Raw genomic sequence first — 18,920 nt, forward strand, 5'->3', positions numbered from 1 at the left:
CTCGCAGCCAGAGCGCAACCCCCGTGCCAAAATGTGTGAAATGTTGAGGTCGATTTCTTTTGAATGCAATTGCATGCCCTTGGAAAGGTCTCAAAAGCGATCCCACATGTTATCGTCTCGGAGGTGCTCCCTATAGGCAATGCATTGCAATACGAATCAGCGAGCTCTTGGGCCCTGCCTGTGATCTTCTTCTTTGCTTTTGAGGGTGATCGAGGATGGACCATGATATCGCCGTGGCTCTGCACTTACCCCGCCGAGCAACATTCCTCCGGAGTCCAACGGCTGGTATGGACGTTTTCCGTATTCCTGGGCCCATGCTTTCGAATCCTCGTGACAACCATATATGAAGGGGAAAAGTTCAGCTGACGATACCCCTTGCTTTCGAGAGCCGTGTGATCTCAAAATCCAGGGGTTGATTTCCTTTCTGATGCCATGTGAGCGTAAAATCCAGGGGGAACAGCCCAGCTGATGCCTTTCGAAGATTCTTTTCTCGAGGGCATTTGTGCTGACGAACTTCCCGCTTCAATCAACGCGTGCGTAGGTGTGAAATGACAGCCTCACGCGTCTCCGACGCCCAGCTCAAACTCCGCGCATACCAAGCTCACTTACGGCGTACGCCCATCCTGCATACTTCAGACTACAGTACATGTATTGCGATGCATATTGGGAGACATTTGGCAGGTGCCCGGGGCGTTGGAGAAGTGATGCTCTCATATGCATTTATGCACGTGGAGGGTTGCGTCCCAATCAGCCTGTCTGGGCTATGTACACCGTGATGTGATGGAAGATACACTAGAAATATGAGACACTGGGGCTTTGAATGCTAGTTGATCAGCCCACATATCGCTCTTGCCCTCTCCCATGACGCCCATCATGAGATTGCATGCAGTATGATACGCCGAAGAGGTGTGCATCAATGATGTTTTCAATATCTCCCTACGCGCCAACAATTTCGGCTGTCAAGCTCTTCTACTGTACTAAATGTACGCAGCGCCCAAAAGTGCTGGTAATCAAAGGCTTTGAAGCGCCACCGGCTGGTCCACCACCATCTCCGGCAAGTCAAGCTTGTGTCGCAGCCCTGCAATGTACACATGTATTGTACGGTGTACGTAGCACGTCGGCGTGTCAAAAGAGTGGTCCCAACAGCCGTATCCGCCGATCCCAGGGTAAGGATCACAATCGCACTTCCTACGCTAACCGTTGACACCGCACCATTGGTGAAGGAAGGATGGGACACGAGCGCTACTCCGACACCAACTCCCCGGGCAACGGGTACGCATTTGTTGTATATATGTACCTGCCAGATCAGAAAGGAGCTTTTACGGATCCCACCGAAGTCACAATCATTCCAATCGAACCGGGACCTCCCAGCGGCAGTAGTGTTATTATTTGCACCATTCGGAGGCTGGAAAAGTTTCTGGCGTTCAGAAATCTCAAGTTGATTTGTGAAATGCCATACCTCGGAGCTGGAAATGACCGTTTTCGGGGGGTGATAGCGCCGAGGTATCTGGGCTGTATCCGAGAGTTGTAGAATCCCTATGTCTTCTCAGGCATTTATAAGAGGTTTGATACGGCGTGACGGCGTCCAAGTTGGGCGTCTATTTCGTGATTCGCCACGCTTGGCACTCACAATAGTCGAACTCGAACAACAAGCTTCCCACATCCAGGTCCTGAGAAGCCAGCGTATGTCACCAGCATTGCATTCCTTTGAAATGCAAAACAACAGGCTCGCGAGAAATGCCTGCTGGATTGCAAGATGGAGGAAACGTAGAGGCGCATAAAAGCCCGTTGCGCCGTTGCGTTCCCCCTCGACGATTCTAACAACCAAAAAGCCTCGTCCGTCAATATCGTATCGTCAAGATGAAGTTATTCGCCAGTCTGCTCTCCATCGCGTCCATTGCCGGCGCTATCAGCCAGGTTTCAGCTTGTAAGTACCCTATGTTCTCTTGTCGTTGATACTCTTCTTGCAAATGCGTATTCGCGGTCATTTGGCTAAACTCTCGATTTCTGCCAACATAGATCCTGGTCCAGGTAATGTGCAAGGCGCCACTTTTGTGCATGACCCAAGCATGATCAAGGTCGGCAACACGTACTACGTCTTTGCCACCGCTCCCGGCATTTCCATCAAAACCTCCACCGACCGTACCAACTTCGTCGACGCTGGCGTCGTATTCCCTAACGGTGCCCCATGGTGTGATACCTGGACCGCGGAAGACAAGAACCTCTGGGCTCCCGACGTCTCCTACGCCCACGGTCAATTCATCCTATACTATTCCTGCTCCACCTTATATTCGCGCCGCTCGGCCATCTATTTGGCTACAAGCGCCACCGGGCGTTCAGGGTCTTGGGTAGACCACGGATTAGTAGTCTCCTCCAACAACGGCGACGCCCTGAATGCCATCGACCCCGGCCTCGTCATCGACGGTAACAACTGGCGCCTGACCTACGGTTCCTTCGGAAGCGGGATCTTCAGCATCGTCCTCGACCCTACGACCGGTCACCCGAAAGACAACGCAAGAACTCGCCTCGCGACCCGTACTGTGAATGACGGCGCCGTCGAAGGCGCCTACATGCACAAGATCGGCGCATTCTGGTACCTGTTTGTATCCTGGGACAGGTGTTGCCAAGGAGCTGCTAGCACATACCACATCATGGTCGGGCGTTCCCAATCTTCCAACGGGCCTTTCTTCGACAAGAACGGCGTCAACTTGGCGAACGGCGGTGGCACCGAAATCCTTGGCGGTCACGACGGCATCCACGGGCCCGGAGGGCAAAGTGTGTTCCGGGATGTTGACGGCGACCTGTTGGTGTACCACTACTACGACAACGCTGGCGCTGCTAGGCTGGGTATCAACAAATTGGTACTCGACGGATCCGGCTGGCCGGTCGTTGTATGAGCCCGTTCGCTAGATGAAATATAGAAAGCTGCTGCTGGACAGCCTTGTGAATACCCGCTGTATACATCAACGCTTTTTGTCCATATTCCTCTTCCGTTTTGCAATACATACCCAGATTGGTACCCAGATCTATGTGTGCTTGGCTTTGTTCCTCCTTTGTGGTTCCGTCGTTTTCATACCGCTTGGCGCTATTTGCAACGCTATTCGCAAGGCGGACTCCGTTTCGTGATGTCGGCAAAACTTGGGGACGATCACGTGGGTCCTAAATAAACCCGGAACTTCCGCGCGTCACAACTTTCGTCTCTCAAAGCTGCTTCGGGTTGGTCATTTTACATTGCATTTCCAGTCGCAATCTAGTCCTGGTAAGTAGCAAAATGTATCCCGAGGGCCGACGGGTGTAGTGGCCAGCAGCGAAAGGGCCTCCTGCGGATGTCCTAGCGACGGCAAGTCCTCCCATTTCCCGCAATGATGACCATCGACAGGTACTTCAGAGACCCCTACACACAACACATCACCCAATTCCCCGGCGGAAGCATAGCCGCATCGCCTATATCGCTTCATCGACAGCGGCATCACGCTAGGAAGCCCCGCCGGTACTTCATCTCACTTCCGCTTCCAATCCTCCCACGCCCCGACCTGCCCCAGCCGAGGTCGCGCTTTAGAGCGTGCCGGGAAACCTGGAGCTCGCGAGGACCTAGGCCGTGCGGTGTTCGTAGGGTGGGGTCGAGGGTGGAGCGTATGGTGTGGATGATTGCTCTGTGGGGTGACTGTATGGGGGCGATGGGGGATGTGTGCTTGCGCCGGTGGAGATGTTTTGGGCGGAAGTGGTGTTGGTGTTCGGGGCGCGGACGAAAAAGAAGTTTCGATGATTGGATTGATCTGAGCGGCGGTTGTTGTGGGAGATCGATGTTGTGATCAGGAGGCTGCTGGTCGGAAATGCTAGCTGGCAAATGGAAATGAAAGAAGAGGGCTAATGCATGGGACTGATCTGATGTTTTATGAATCAATCCTGCAGCTCGAATTAGCGTCTCCCACCCCACCCACACGAATCCCCTCACGCACTCACCCGCGCCGCACATCACTAGCACATCGACATCATGACAAGCATATCACCCGAGTGCAACGATCTAAAAAAACAATACGACGATTGTTTCAACAAATGGTACGCCAACAAGTTTCTCCAAGGGGACACGACACCCGCTTGCGAGGAGATCTTTCAGCTGTATAGGGCTTGTGTTTGGGTAAGTTGCACACCTCGTACTTCGTTTTTGATGTGGGGAGGTTGCTGGTTATGGCTTACTGATGTGATTTCTTCTGCAGAGGGCGATAAAAGAAAAGAACCTAGACCAACTGATAAGCGATGCACGGAAGGAGAAGCCGTTCAACGAAGCGCCGGATATGAGTGGGTCGTCGTCATAGCGTAGACGGTAGATACCAGTGAATGTACAGAACATTCGCAATGTGCTAGCCGACACCATCCAACCCCACACCCAATTTTGTAATGTAACATAGCAGACTCCACTCAATTCCAACCTCTTGAGCAACCATGTGGAATAGCTCTCGCGACATTGCCGCAAGTTTTGATTGGTCATTCGGCCACGATTCCAGCAAGTGCGAAGTGAGAGTGTGATAGATACATCTGAAGCACTTCTAAACAGTGAACGTAAACGGCAACCCATTGGTGCTATGCAGCACAACCTTCCGCTCGCCCACCCACTCAAACCGCACCCCGTCCATCACCGCCGTCGGGTCATTCAACGCTTTCTCTGTTCGGGTCGAAATCAGAAATCACAATCAGCTCAAACCCAATATCCCCTCACAAAATTCCGACCCCACTTACCATCAGGAGGCCCCAAACTAAAAGTCCTAAAACTCTTCATATGCCCCACACCCCCCACACTCGCCAACGCTGCAACCCCCGCCGCCCCGCCCGCACCGCCGCCAGTGGCCGTGGTCAGCGCGCCGACGAGGGTGCCGAGGAACCCGCCCGTGGGCTGCCAGAACCGGAGTGTGTTTTCGATTAGGGAGTAGGTGGCGATGAGCTTGCCGTCCGGGGAGAAGGAGACTGCTGTTATTGGTTTTGTGTGGCCCTGAGGGAGGTTCATAAAGGGTGTTTAGCTGACGCAGAATCACGGCGCGGAGGAACCTTTGGTGAAATGAATTTACATACCTCCATAATCTGCACCTTAGCAGCAATCCGCACATCATATACAACCCCCACACCTTCCATCGTGCCCACCGCGAGTCGTTGACTCGTATGATGGAACGCTACGTTAGGGAACCGTTTGACCAGTTCCGCAAAGATGACGGTGACGATATGTTGCAGGGCGTCGCGGATGTGCGGCTGGTTGGGGTCGAGGCATTTGACGATCGCTTCGACCATGCGGCCGAGGTGGGGGTAGAGGATAAGGGGTTTCTGAGCAAGAAATAGTCAGAGTGTATCAGTGAGAATGGTTGATGGATATGAAGCTAATCATAAATTCCCTCACCTTGGCAATGAACATCCCCAAAAGCCTCAGCGCCCCCGCTCTCTCCACAGCACTTTTCGAATGCATCAAATCAAACGACAAAGTGCTAATAAACAGCGCCGGATTACACGTCGCAATCTGCACAATCGCCTGCCGCGCCGCCGCCACCAACGGCGGATTCAGCGACGGTGTCGTAACAAGACTGGGCGTCGTCGGCGGAGCACCCGTAGGTGTCGCCCCACCATTCCCACTTGTATTCGCACCGCCACCGCCACCACTCAGCCCCGAAAACCCAATGAGCGTCCTCAACAACGCGGTCCCATTCACATGCACCTCCCAATCCGCCCACCCGGCTCCCAACAGCTCCACTGCGGCCGTGCGATACACATTCCGCGGCGAATCTTCCTTCAACAGCTGATCCAGCGATTCCGCCACGTCTTTGCAGACAGTGGGCGATAACGACTCCGGTTGGGTGGACCCGATTATGCCGAGGATGATGACGGCGCGGATGTTGAGTTTGCTGTAGTGCTTTGTGAGGGAGGGGAGGTGCGTGTGCCAGTAGGCTATTCCCGAGGCCTTTTCTTCGGGGGTCATGCGGAGGAGGGTGGAGTGGAAGATGGTGCGGGTGGTCGATTGGATTTCGGCTGCGGTTCGTGTTAGCGTATTTGGCTTGATTAGCGCGGAAAAACATCAAGCAGGAAAAGAGGGATCAGCAACTCACGTATAGGATCCTGCCAATACTTCGCTAAAAACGAAAACGACGGAAACGCATACTGGTTTCCGACCGTCGCCGGCAACGAGTCCCCATAGAACGCCATCAACGCGACCCACTCCTCCTCCAATCCGCGGCTCGTCAACAGCGCACGGAACGTCGCCATCGTGTTCAACAACCGCGCCGCGCTGATGGTCGGCGAGACACCCCATTCCATCACTGCGTCTTTCGTCGGGGCGATAAAGGATAGGTGCCCGTTGGCGCCGCGCATCCCGAAGGCGATGTTGCGCTTAGGCCGCGATAATCCAACCCGGACTTCAATCAGTTTGTCAAGATCCGTGCTGAGACCCCATGTATACAGCGCAGATAGGATGGCTTGCACGACCTCATTCTCCAACGCGCCTCTTGTCCCGTCCGCGTTGGAGTCCTGTGACCCTCGGTTGGCAGTCGCGGAGGTATCCGATTTCCGAGCCCCTCCGGCGATTGATGACGGGGACGGTGACCCCGGCCGACTCCTAAAGATATCCTTGAAGCCTTGCGAGAAATGGTGGAGGTTCTGCGATATCATATTCGGTGACCCCGTCCGATTCTGGTTGGCTGCACTATCTGGGTACAGCGCGGACGACGCGGTCCGCGAATGTGTTGGCGTTGCCCTATTCGTTAATGTCGCGGTTGTGGTCGTGGTCGACACAAACGACGGCGCGACCGAAAGCGGCGGTGTAGGTGGGGGCGTCATCGTCATCTTGCCCGTGGTTTCATTCACAACCCGTTTTGTATTGACCAAAAGCGCCAGTATACACGGGATGGCATCCTCGGCCGTGCTCACAGGGTACGCCGAGAAACTGCGCTTGATGTTCGCGTTCCTAAATGCCAGCTGCGGAAACCGACAATCCAGCGAACAATCCGAGCTGCCAATGACATCCAGCACGTCCGCCCCGTCGAGGGTTCGATCGAGATGGCCTGTTTTCAATTGCCAGACGTACGCGGTCCCATCGACGCATTCGACGATAACGATTTCGTCGATGATGCGCCAGTGGAGGGCGGTGACTGCGTCGGTGTGGCCAAAGAGGTGGGCGGTGCAGGTGAGGTTGTCCAAATCGATGAAGGCGAGGGAGTGGTCGCGGGCGACTGTGACGACTGAACACCGGGATCGCTGTTGTGCGTCAGCTGGAACGGGGAGGATGGATATTACCTCTTCGGCGTGGTTAAGGAAGGAGGCGAGGAGTTGACCGTCACTGAATGTCACAGATGGTGTGAATCGAGACATGTGGCATGGAAGTGGATCGCAAGACGCCTTACTCGAGATTCCAGATCTTAACGAAGCAATCCTGCGCAGCGCTCAACAACAGATTCCGTCCGCCACACTCTCGGGGACTAGGCACATACAGGTACGTCACAGGCCCCTTATGGCCTTCGAGAGAGACGGCGGGTTCGCTTTCGGAGGTATCTGACGTCTGAAAGAACTCCGCCATGGTCAGGAGGGAAATAGCTCCAGTGTCTGTTCGCAAATGTCGGTAAGAGAGCATTCTATCATCGGCGATAGCAGTTCGATGAGGGGATCACTCACCATAGCCAAGCGCCACATATTTGTGCAACGCGGACGTCAAGGCGGTCACGTTCTTTTGCGATGTGGCGTCTCCAGGCCACAGTGCACGCAAATCAATTTCTACACTCCAACTCGTCAATGTTCGTTCGCAGTGAAGAGCGCAAATCCAATTTCCGACTCGTCAATATACCTGCGGTTTGTTCACATGCACCGGTAGGCACTTGAGTGCTCTTCAGCTCCGACCCAACAAGACTCCCGAAAAACTGTTGGTACGTGATCTTGGCGGTCGAGTGAAAGCGGAGGAGTCTTTGATGCCCGACTGCCTTTCCGTGTGAATAAAACACATAAGGACTGCTATCCGGGTCGTCGATTGGGCTGTTCAGGACGGCAATCTCCGTGACGCTACACGTCCAGGTATCAGCATCGGGGTTTTCTGTTGCATGTAGCTAGACGTGGCCCATCTCTCACCTCACGCCACCTCTCGACGGTCCCGTCTCCATCTTCGCCACATAGTAAATCGTGCTCCCCTGCGCAAACAGGACGATTGCACCAGTCGGCACAGAAGACGCCTGCTCCGCTTTCAACACATCACTGGCGGCTCCGATGTAGAACACATGCGCGGAGCTGGACGTCCATAGCAAGAATGTCTTGGCCGATAGGAATGTCCCACCCTCCCATATCTTGCCTTCTTTGCAAGGGATCTCGGAGACGGCAGAGAGCGCGCCGTTCGCGGTCGAATATAGCTTTAGGGATTGCGTGAGTGATCATTCTGGTATTACTAAGAAGCACCTGCGAGGCAACCTACCTTACATTGCGCCCGCTGCTGAACCATGATGATACTCTTGTCAAAACGGTTGATGATGACACCAGACGGCCCGAAACTTCTTGTCTTTTCCAATGGGATTTTCGTCTCCGGTGTGGCTGTCAACGCCTGCCCATCGAAGATCGCCGTGCACACTTCACCGGAGAATGTCGTGCAGAAGATCCGATCTACGTACTTTGTATCTGCAGGGAGCCCTGTCAGGATTGGATTTGTGGGATGAATGCACGCAACCGTCTCGTTACCGGTCGGGTAGATGGCCATCGAGTGAATCCAGTCCGCATGTATGTCGATGTTCTTGGTGCTCTTCAAACAGAAGAATCAGGGCTGTCCCTCCCCAAGTAGCCATCCGAGAGGAGGCCTTACCACAAGTGATGCAGATTCCAGGACAGCCAGCTTCCTAGAATGTCCCGAACACAAGATCCACCGGCCAGAAGAGCTCATCTGCGGTAGGGAGGTGAATCAGACAACTTCTCACCGGGAGCCAAACATTAGCCTGATCAGTCTTTGATGAAGGGTATACGTACCTACCTTCATAGCAGTCATAACTCCACTGAACGCCTCCGGGTTCGCCTGCAAACAGCGGCCGTCGGTGATATCCCACATGACAACCTCGCCATCTTCGGACGCGGTGAGGATGATGTTTTCCTTCTTTGCCGCTCCTTCTACTTCGATCTTGGCGAGTGTTATCACGCATATCGAGCTTCTGTGGCCTGCTAGCAGGACTTTTGGGCGAAGCTGGAGTGCGGGAGCTCGCGTCAGTTTGGAGGAGACATTGCGATCAGGTCGCATGCGTGAAGGAGCGGAAGCCTCAAACCCTCCCGAAATGACGAGTCCTCACCATAAAGGGTTCCTCCTGGTCAGCCGCGAATATCCAGGCTACCCCACTCTCGAAGCCCGCCACTACGACACACCCATCTTCCGTCGCCGCTGCCGCTGTGACCACCGACGATGAGTCGAAAGGCGAGGAGAGCCAGCAGCCTAGTGGGGCTATCAGGGAGGTCATAAGCTACGGCGATATGAAGCGGCGTCTGTGCTGAATTGGGTTCTCTGTCCACAGATAGAGTTTCCAGCCGACGATGGGGTGCTGGCTTCGAAAGCCCTGAACTGAAAGCCTTCTCGAGTCCGTGGGAAAACGACGAAGACGTCTCGCGTTCGCAGTTCTTTCGCATGCATGACACAATCGCAAGCGGGTTCTCCACCAGCATCAGCTCCACCAGCTCCACCAGCGCTAACATACACACAGTATACCGCCCCAAACAGCAGACATACAGACAAAGATGGCCGCCAGCAGCACGAAGGATCTGGACCTCCTGGCCTACTCGCTCATATCACAGTTCCTCACACAACACAACCTCACAGACACCCTCGCAACTCTGCAAACGGAAGCTCCCGCAAGCATCTACGATGATCTGCAGAAACACAGGGTCCCCCATAAACCACTGACAGCCATCCTAGAAGAATACGACCTGCTGACCGCACAGGATCAGCTAGGCAGCTTATCCATCACACAGCAACGGCAGCAGGTCAAGCGGGATGACGATGAGCTGTTTGCGTTGGGCAGGGGACGGGTGCCGATCGAGCCGTCGAGGGTCTATGACACGATACACCTGGCGAACATCGTCGCTGCAGCAACTGTCACGCTCCCATCCAACCTTTTCCCTGCTGCAGAGTTGGCAGGCCCGAACGTGCCCGTACTCGTGACCGCTTCAACGGATAAAACCATCCGTGTGTCTCATAAAGACTCTGGCAAGCTGCTCGGGGTCCTAGACCACCAGAAAGCGGCGTGTCTGGCCTTGGACTTCTATCCTCCCGACAAACGCTTCCTGCTCACCGCGGGGATGAACGGCAGCCATCATGTGGCTGATCTGACGACGGAAGCGGTTGCGCAATCATTCAGCGATCACGCAAAGTATGTCGTCCGAGCATTATTCTCGCCGGACGGGGCATGGTTTGCTACGGGGTCGTATGATCGGTCTGTCAGCATCTACAAGCGGACAACTGACGCTGGGGTCATACCGCCAAAATTCGAAAAAGTCCACACGGCAGCCTTCCCCGGCGCCGTCGAGTCCCTCTGCTTCCTCCCCACCGCGACAGACCCGCCCACTCTCGTCATAGGCTCCCGCGACTCCAACTACCTCAACTACCTTACCCTCGACCCGTCGCGCGCCTATCCCACCACCCGTCACAACATGAACGCCAACGGCGACGACTGGATATCCTTCACAGCGATGGACCTCCGCCCTTCACCCACCGGCCACCACCTCGCTTGCTACACCGACTCCAAAGCCGGGCGGATCATCATCTTCCGCACCCACTCCACCATCCAGGCCCGCAACCTGTGGGGTGTTGTCGCGGACGGGTTCTCGCAGCCGCGGTGCTGCTGGGACTCCTCCGGGAGATTAGTGTTTGCGACGAGCGATGATATGAAAGTTTATGTGTTTGATGTGCCGAGTGGGCAGGTTGTGAAGAGGTTGGAGGGACATACTGGGGTTGTGAGGGGACTGGGGTATGATGGTGAAAGACAGCAGTTGGTGTCGTGCTCGTTTGATAGGACGGTGAGGGTGTGGGAGACGTCGGAGGATGGGGATGAGGGGAGCATTTCTCGGTGAAGTTTCCGCCTTTTCTTCATAGCTCATATTCGATTGCACAAGCTATAATCTCGCGATGCCACGGTACACCACCTTCTCGGTCAACGACCTCTGCGGTAGTAGGCTTCCGTGGAGGTATTGCAGTGTGAAGATACCTAATCTTAATACTCAAGATACCCAACTCTAGCTTCTTGTACGTTGGGAAGTTAGCCTCCGTATATAACTAAAGTCTGCTCAGTCGGCTGAGTAACCCTGGGTTGGAGCGCCTTGCTTTGCGTAGGGAGTTGGTTCATGGCGGTGTTTGACCCGGGTGGGCAGGGATTTCGTCACGCCGGGGGGGTTTCCTCACGCGTTTTGTCCATTCAGACCTTGTCTGTCTGAAACTTCGAGAGTCGTGAGCCATCGGAGGAATGTCAGGAAAGAAAAGCTTAACCTACATACGGTGACGAGTGGCTCGGCGGGCTGCCGCTGGGGCGCCTTGGATGCCAGAAATGGGACGGGCATTTCGGCGCCGCCTTCGGTGTACTAACTTTCCGAGCCCCATGCCTGCAAACATCTTGAAAGGCGACATCGAGAACTATAGATATCGAAAAGTTTGGAAAGCCCTCACTGAAAGCCCCTCGCCATGCCGGAATATGATCCCCAGGAGGAACAGCTGATACGCAAGCTGGACAAGAAATTGATACCGCTATTGGCCCTGCTATATCTTGCGTCACTGGTGGTAAGTCGCGGTCGCTAGCTAGGTTTAGGTGTTGAACGGGCTGGCGCGGGCCTTCTCGTTGAGAACGAGCCATGATGATGGGCGTCCGGACCGTATAGCTCGTTAGGCCGTCTTGCCAGCCACTTGCTTTATTGACTTTTGCGCTAATGCATACCTTGGCAACCTCACAGGACCGCGGCACCCTCTTCCACGCCCGAGTAACAAACCATGCAACCGCATCCGGACTAAAGCACGACCTGGGCGTCAGCGACGACGCATACGTAGTGGCACTAGTCGTGTATGGCATCGCATCCGTGCTCCTCGTGTTTCCCTCCACGTTCGGTCTGAGGATGTTTGGCCCCGCGAGGTGGCTGGCAGGCATTGTTGCGGGATGGGGGTTTCTTGCGGCTTGTTCGGCGGCTACGTCTACGTTGGCGGGATGGGTTGTTGTGCAGATTTTGATGGGGGCGTTGCAGGCTGGGTGAGTTGAGTTTTAGAATTCATCTTGGAATGAAGATGGCGCCTGATAAGGTGGACTACGCTGACTTTCCTTTTCTGTGTCGTTCCTTTTGCCAGGTTTCTACCCGGGATACTACTCTATATCCTGTCGTTCTACACGCGGGAGGAATGGGCATCTAGGATGTCGTGGGTTGTCTCATCGGGGACGGTCGCCACCTCGTTCTTCGGTATCTTTGTCGATTGGGGATCACAGTTTGATGGGGCGAAGGGGTTGCAGACATGGAAATGGTTAGTTGTTTCGCATCTCAGACTCCATTCGGGTAATTTATCAGTCTTGCTCAAATGCTCTCTTTTAGGATGTTCGTGTGCAGTGGATTATTTAGTATAGTCATAGGAGCAGTGACGGTCATGTTCCTTCCCGATTATCCACAAACGTGCGCGTTTCTGACTCCAGCAGATAGAGTCTTAGCAGTAGCTAGAGGGCACGATGGATCGGAAGGCGGAGTTCACGAGTCTGAAGAAGAGGAGACTCAACGGCGAAAGTCAGTCACGCCAAGGCTGAAAGGTCCACGCGTGCGATTCGATTCAGGGCAGCTGATCGAAGCGCTAACCGACAAACGAAACTGGCTTTTCGCCTTCGCTTTTTGCTTCATCTCCGTCGCCATGGACGCGCTCATTTCTGTGGGACCGGAAGTCACAGCTACGTCTTTCTCCTTGACCACCCAGTTCCTGGAAACCCACGAGAAGGACCCAAACGCCGTAGAGAACGCCATCGAAGCGGCAGACGGAACTCGCCAGGCCCGCATTTTTGCCGCCATCCCCTACCTGATCGGCGGCATCGTCGCCCCCATCTTCTCCTGGAACTCCGACCGCACCGGCGATCGCGCCCTCCACGCAACCCTCCCACTCATGGCCTCCTCGCTAGGGTTCGCGCTACTGGCCTTCGTGCCCGTAACGCTCGCGCACGCCGGGCCAGTGCGCTACTTCCTCGGCTTGCTCCCCGCCACCGCCGGCGTCGTCGCCGCGTACCCATGCTTGCTCGCTTACGCCCTCGATAAAGCGCAGGGTGACACCAGCCGCGTTGCCGTCGCCGCTATCACCTTCTCCATCGGACAGGCATTTAGCCCAGCCATCTCATCGCCAGGCTCCGTCCTCCTCCGCGATTCAACAGCTCCGACAGGCCACGCGGTCGGTCTTGGCGTCTGCGCATGCGGCGTCGCCCTTTCCGCTGCCAGCGTCCTGCTCATCCGATGGCTGTACCGCGGTGACGAAACCCAGATGTGGGGTAAAGGCCCCGCGCTGCGCCGTCTGCTCAATGATGAGGATGAGGATAAAGCGTGGGGAGTCGAGTTGAGCCAGGCGGACATGTTCGGGTCCATTAGTGGCAAGGGAAAGAAGCCGCGCAAGGCGTCCGGGTTTTGGTCTGATAGGCGCGACTCCAATGCGGGGAGTGATTGGGATTTGAAGGAGTATGCGTCGACGAAGTAGTAGGTTGGATATGTAGTAGCCGTTGGGGGGACCTCGGAAGGATGGACTGTGCGGCATTTTGGGGCTTGTAACGTAATTTTAGACATTTGATGAGTTGCGAGGTATTGCATAATATAACGACTTGCGTCGCTTTTAAACTTGAAGCACCGCAGTAAAGTGATGCTGGGACGCACACGGATTATCCGGGGTGTGAGTAAGATCCATTCGAAAGCCCACATAAATACAGAAACCTTTTACCAAAATTGAAAGGATTGCGTCATGTCCATGTCCATCGCACAACACTGCCCTTTCCGCAAACCCATTCCTCAACCCCCTCCAAAAAGAATGCCAGTCACTCGCTTACACCGGGTGAATTCAGTCTCCTTGCTCACAGCTAGTCATACGGCACTGCTTTCTGCGATATGCCCAACTCCGGATCCACCATCGCCTTCGCGGCCGCCCCGCCATCCCCCGCCGTCAACATCCCCGCAAACTTGATATACACAGCCCCCGCAACGGCAATCCACATCGCATTCCCGATAACAACCCACCCAACCGCAATCTTCACCGCAAAGATATTCATCACAACCATCGCAGCGCAAAACACGATCCGGTAACATCCAAATGCCGCGGCTGTCGTGTCGGCCGTGTACGCGTTCGTGATGGCGAGATTGACCATGGTGTTGAGGGTCGCGTCGACGTGGCCGAGGGCGGCACTGACGGCGAGGAAGGCGGCGATGGGTTGCGGGTCGGCGAACTCGGAGGGGAGGATGGAGAGGAGGCCGAGGTAGCCGCCGAGACCGGTGAGGAGGAAGGAGCGGACGAGGGGGGTTTGGCCGTAGCGGTCGTAAATGAGGCCGTTGAGGTAGGAGAACAGGCATTGGGTGAAGCCTGAAGGAGAACAATGGTGTTAAAATCTGAAAGAAAAGTTGCCATTCCTTTTGGCCGACGACGGCCACCATTCTCTACACCACGCGTAACGTCGGAGGAACATGCATGCGGATGTACGGCTTATACCCTCGCGTCGACCCCGAAGCCACGCCCAGCATGTACTGTACACTCCAAACGCGTACTCATCGCCACTCACCATAGCACAGAAAACATTTCGAAACAGCAGCCTGCCCCGACCCAGCCGGCAGCGTCTCCGTCAACCTCCCAAACATCAACGCCAAGTTACACCCCTGGATCCAAATACTCGGCGCAACAACCGCGCTCTTCGGCATCCGCATCACGCGCCACACGGCCTTCACATTCTCTCGCAGCGACGATGGGGCTGAGGACGTCGTTAGCGATGTGGGGACAGCGGCCATGGGCGCGGCAAAGAAGAGCATCAGGGCGCCGAGCGAGACGACGATCAGCATGGCCCAGATCATGGTTGAGAGCGAGAGACCGACTTCAAGGAGGATGAGGGCGAGGATGTTGCCGAGGACTCCGTTGGCGTTGCAGATTGTGAAGAAGAGCCCTGTGAAGTAGCCTGGAAAATACAGGAGATGGTGGTCAGAACGGTGGACGCTGCTGTAAATGTGCGCGGTAGCGACGTACCGGTCAATGTGCCGCCGGCATGCCCGCAAAGCCTACTCAACCATAACCCTTGGTTGATCCATAGAGTTCCTGAGCCAATGCCGACTAACGCAGCGGCAACTAACACTAGCGCCTCCTAATTCACAAAGAAACGAGGCATCAGCTTCAACCGTACAGTCTCCCGCAATGTGTTTTCGCATCTTTATCCTCCAAACTCTCCCATCAATCGTCACTCACCACCCGCGTGTTCAAGCTCGCAACAAACGCCACAAACGCGATGGACGCAACGCACATGGCCCCTTTTGGTCCCAACGCATCGCCGACGCTCGACGCTGTCAGGGATCCCAGTGCAAAGAACAGGTAGATGACCCCCAGGACGTACGTGCCTATGTCCGGATACAGCACTGTGATATATGATTGGCCGACATTGCTGAGTTTCCCGGAGGAAAAGATAAGAATGTTGGAATAAGTGCCTTAGTAACGTCGGGCCACCCATACAGAAGAGACTACTCACAACGCAACAAAGATGAAACAGAAAGCAACGCCCAAATACGCCGTGTTCAAGGTATACCCCCTCACATCGCCATGCAAGCGCCCTGCCTCCGCGTCGCCCTTGTACAGATCCACATCGTGGAGACTTTGGCCGCGCGATCCACCAAACTCGCGCGGAAGGGTTCCATGGGAGTCGTAGGCACCGGGCGATGGCAGTGGCTGTAGCGCTGCTCGCGATTGTCGCCGGGATAGCGAGGTTAGGCTTGGCTGGCGAGGCGCGGTGTTGACGAAGTCTTCGGCGTTGGGGATGAGGGAGGCTGTGGACATGGCTGGTGGGGCTGGTGGATGTTTGGGTCGGTTGCCGGTGGGTACAAGTGTGGGTGCGCTTTGTGGGATGAAATGTACACTGTGTTCACAGCCGGTCAAGTTGAGTGGGGCTTCTGATCGCTCGACGCCAGCAGCGATACTTCACGCCTGCAGCCGAGAGCAAAGATAATATTTGCGAGCGGTATACACTAGTAAGTTCCTTTCATTTGAACCCAACTCCCAAGCTAGCATCGGCAAAGCTAGCACCGGCAGAACGCGTCATATGTTTGCACCTCGAGAAAGAACATGAAATGCAAGGGGAAAAACCTTCGACGTGTTTGCCCCCACGCGTCAAGTAATGGCCAGAGTCGAATTCGACAGCGCGTTATCTGTGCCAAGAACTCCGCCATACCGCTGCATCTCGCTCCTGCTAGCGTGTGGTAGAGAAGGGGGTCGGCGTTAATGGATGCAGCCGTGGAAAAGTACGGTGAGGACAAAGAAGGGAGGAGGAAAGGAAAGGAAAGGGATAAATATGTACGGCCATATCTTGAGGAGCGGTCTGGCGAACGTGTGTTTGGGGATGGTGGGATGCAGGCGGCGCCGGGTCTCGATCTCGGCCCGCGTGATGAATAAGTTGAGGGATTCACGTTCTCAGGAGTTATAGATGGTAACGGCTATGTCTATATCACCTGCAGGTGCAGCCTGGCGGCTCGGGAGTATTTTCCTTTCGGCCAATGGATGTTGGAACAAGAGTAAACGACCTACTATAAAGACACATCAGATCATCCATCCGTGCCACTCCGCACTTCTGTCGCTGCGTCATGAATCCGCTCACACTTCACTTTTCGGCTTGGAACCCGCGACTCTTGTCCTCCACTTTTGTATAACATCCGTGAGACCCCCATTTCCAAGCGACAGTGTACCCTCCGTCGCCATCTCCTCTTCGAAAGTCAAGCTCTTCCCCCGCACTCTTGTCGAGCGCCGTCTCTCGCGATTGCCCTTCTCATCATCCATTATCCGCACTCCTCCGCTTCACGCGTGCGTGGTCACCCTCCTCATCAACATTATCAACATCCATCCTCGCAAAGACCACCTCCTCATCAGAACTCAACGGATCCACGATGAGTGAGCGAACAGCGTGGGAGTGCGCGACCGTTGTCTGCGATGAGGCGGGGGTGTGGGCGTCGACGGGGTGGGGGAGTCGGTAGATGGAAAGGATGGTAGGCTAGGGAGAGGGACAATTGTTCTCGAATGATGTGGCGTCTTGATAAGTTAGGACTGGGGTTGGATAAAAGTCCGAGTCGGAGTCGGTTGGGTGGGGTGGGAGGGTAGCCGCACCGTGGGTATAGGTGGGTATAGGCGGTGTGCCTGTCTGCGTAGAAGCACCGGCGTTCTAGCTGGAGGATGGGTATCCGACGACCATTGGCATCACTCGCCTTTCAGTGGTATCCGTTTCCCACTTCCTATGGGCCCGCGGAGATCACCCCGATGGGCGTGAGCGGTACTGAACACTTGAAGCACAATCTGGGTGAGAACAAAGCTGTCCGACACCTCGAACTCCGTACCAAACAGGCCTTTTCGGCGACGGATCTGCGGAATGTTGGACGGTTGCTCAAGGATAACAAGGTGCTCGAGTCGCTTACTCTTAAAGCGGACGATCATTTGTCCACAGTCGACTGCAGAGTCATCGAAAAGTTTGCCGCAGGCCTGAAGGCCGCCAGCAAACTCGAACATCTCGACATGCATGTGCAATTCCCGGATGACGTTGCGAAACATCATGTCATCAGATCGTTCCTGTGGAAGGATGGCAAAGCCGATCGCGCATGTCACAAGCTCCTGCATCTAAGACTGGACGGCACGCTCGGACTCGCGACATACATCACCGCGCTCCGGGAAATCGATAAACGCGCCCAGCATCACTTTTTCGGAATGTCACTGAAGGACCAGCTAGATATCACGCGACCAGCTCATCTCCCCAAAAGCTTGTTCCATTTGAACTCGGGTCCAGACGTTTTGGCGAAGCACCTGCGCGACGCGTGCAAACTGCGCCATGAAGCAGAATTCCCGGATTGCGTTTACTGCTCGTAGAACATGCCCGTAGAATATTCGTCAGCTTAGCTATAGATCAAACTAGAGAGAGACCTCATAGTCGGCGTACTGACCTGGTATCCATCCCCTTGTACGTATTTGATGTCCTGTTAGACCTCTTGGAACGCAGCTAGAGTGCCATCTTTATCATATCCAGCTTGCGCTTGATACACTTATGTTGCTGCGGGATCCCGTAATCCCCGAGACGAAGAGCGCATGCTGCACTAGACCTTGTGTAGCGGGACCGGCCCAAAGATGAAGAGGGGTTGTCTTTGGACTGTGTTCGTTTCCATGCGAGTCCCTGCCCGTTACGGCAGTTCATCAGCCTTGCTCAGATTCCCAAGGAAAGTACCGACATTGGAGATCGGGAGCTGCCGGTGACCTGATCCTGTAGCTGTGGTAGACCTCAACGAAAGATTCCGTGGTAGCGACAATGTCTTCAACAACCCATTCTGGTTGACCGCGGACCTCGATAGGTTCAGGAGGTTCGTCTACGTCTCGTGGTGAATATTCATCTTTGCGATGTGGTCGTAGAATGTCGACAAGAAAGACAGGCCAGATGCGGCTGATCTTAAGTGTTCGGTGTGATGGGAAGTGTGGGCTCTCTGTTAACTTTCTGAAAAGCCTTTATGTTTCTCTTCCGTTAGCTGTACCCTCCCAAACACCACCCTCAACGACCCTCCTCTCCCCAACCACACCCTGGACTAAAATGTGATCATTACGATTTTCTCTTCGAAGGTACAGTACTTTGGATTGGGTATTTCGACTGGGGCAATGCGCGCTGTCAAATACTGGCAAACGCTGTGATCCATCTCCTCTGAAAGCGGGGCTCGTTACTACATAGCCTTCTTAG

General features: G+C 54.9%; 7 protein-coding genes across 7 annotated transcripts; 5 read left to right on the plus strand and 2 right to left on the minus strand.

Annotated features, from left to right (window-relative positions):
* Positions 1-1,860: 1,860 nt before the first annotated feature.
* On the plus strand, positions 1,861-2,897 carry EV422DRAFT_549977 (family 43 glycosyl hydrolase; the record flags this gene model as incomplete). Its single annotated transcript, XM_053071743.1, has 2 exons — positions 1,861-1,927; positions 2,020-2,897. The coding sequence occupies 2 exons, from the start codon at positions 1,861-1,863 to the stop codon at positions 2,895-2,897; spliced, it is 945 nt and encodes a 314-aa protein (XP_052927923.1).
* A 1,100-nt stretch (positions 2,898-3,997) lies between these two features.
* Positions 3,998-4,280, plus strand: EV422DRAFT_481914 (mitochondrial distribution/morphology family 35/apoptosis; the record flags this gene model as incomplete). The annotated part of the gene is made up of 2 exons (XM_053067318.1): positions 3,998-4,138; positions 4,218-4,280. Coding segments are annotated over 2 exons (204 nt in total), but the record flags the coding sequence as incomplete, so codon positions are not given.
* A 267-nt stretch (positions 4,281-4,547) lies between these two features.
* EV422DRAFT_564745 (uncharacterized protein) lies at positions 4,548-9,449 on the minus strand (the record flags this gene model as incomplete). Its single annotated transcript, XM_053072228.1, has 14 exons — positions 4,548-4,663; positions 4,738-4,987; positions 5,068-5,313; positions 5,387-6,009; positions 6,087-7,312; positions 7,377-7,575; positions 7,645-7,743; positions 7,814-8,025; positions 8,092-8,366; positions 8,429-8,628; positions 8,689-8,749; positions 8,810-8,887; positions 8,975-9,181; positions 9,285-9,449. The coding sequence occupies 14 exons, from the start codon at positions 9,447-9,449 to the stop codon at positions 4,548-4,550; spliced, it is 3,957 nt and encodes a 1,318-aa protein (XP_052927925.1).
* Positions 9,450-9,621: 172 nt separating this feature from the next.
* EV422DRAFT_518705 (WD40-repeat-containing domain protein) lies at positions 9,622-11,081 on the plus strand. Its single transcript, XM_053069549.1, has one exon. It carries the CDS (start codon positions 9,724-9,726, stop codon positions 11,053-11,055), a length of 1,332 nt encoding a protein of 443 aa, XP_052927926.1. The 5' UTR covers positions 9,622-9,723; the 3' UTR covers positions 11,056-11,081.
* A 276-nt stretch (positions 11,082-11,357) lies between these two features.
* Positions 11,358-13,870, plus strand: EV422DRAFT_304683 (major facilitator superfamily domain-containing protein). Its single transcript, XM_053066115.1, has 4 exons — positions 11,358-11,755; positions 11,926-12,215; positions 12,311-12,481; positions 12,550-13,870. Exons 1-4 carry the CDS (start codon positions 11,660-11,662, stop codon positions 13,679-13,681), a joined length of 1,689 nt encoding a protein of 562 aa, XP_052927927.1. The 5' UTR covers positions 11,358-11,659; the 3' UTR covers positions 13,682-13,870.
* A 184-nt stretch (positions 13,871-14,054) lies between these two features.
* EV422DRAFT_564748 (uncharacterized protein) lies at positions 14,055-16,000 on the minus strand (the record flags this gene model as incomplete). The annotated part of the gene is made up of 5 exons (XM_053072229.1): positions 14,055-14,551; positions 14,748-15,134; positions 15,203-15,317; positions 15,419-15,611; positions 15,696-16,000. The coding sequence occupies 5 exons, from the start codon at positions 15,998-16,000 to the stop codon at positions 14,055-14,057; spliced, it is 1,497 nt and encodes a 498-aa protein (XP_052927928.1).
* Positions 16,001-17,309: 1,309 nt separating this feature from the next.
* Positions 17,310-18,067, plus strand: EV422DRAFT_608961 (uncharacterized protein; the record flags this gene model as incomplete). Its single annotated transcript, XM_053073843.1, has 1 exon — positions 17,310-18,067. The coding sequence occupies exon 1, from the start codon at positions 17,384-17,386 to the stop codon at positions 18,065-18,067; it is 684 nt and encodes a 227-aa protein (XP_052927929.1). The 5' UTR covers positions 17,310-17,383.
* Positions 18,068-18,920: the final 853 nt, after the last annotated feature.

The sequence above is a fragment of the Fimicolochytrium jonesii genome (assembly GCF_025526975.1).
Source record: "Fimicolochytrium jonesii strain JEL569 chromosome Unknown EV422scaffold_4, whole genome shotgun sequence".
Lineage (NCBI taxonomy): Eukaryota > Fungi > Chytridiomycota > Chytridiomycetes > Spizellomycetales > Powellomycetaceae > Fimicolochytrium > Fimicolochytrium jonesii.

What these genes read in the sequence shown, in the direction of transcription:
- EV422DRAFT_518705 (XM_053069549.1), top strand. Translation starts at nt 9,724, where the DNA reads ATGGCCGCCAGCAGCACGAAGGATCTGGACCTCCTGGCCTACTCGCTC.
- EV422DRAFT_304683 (XM_053066115.1), top strand. Translation starts at nt 11,660, where the DNA reads ATGCCGGAATATGATCCCCAGGAGGAACAGCTGATACGCAAGCTGGAC. An exon ending in ATGGGGGCGTTGCAGGCTGG is followed by an intron (nt 12,216 to 12,310) that starts GTGAGTTGAGTT and finishes TCCTTTTGCCAG; the next exon opens with GTTTCTACCCGGGATACTAC. An exon ending in GGGTTGCAGACATGGAAATG is followed by an intron (nt 12,482 to 12,549) that starts GTTAGTTGTTTC and finishes GCTCTCTTTTAG; the next exon opens with GATGTTCGTGTGCAGTGGAT.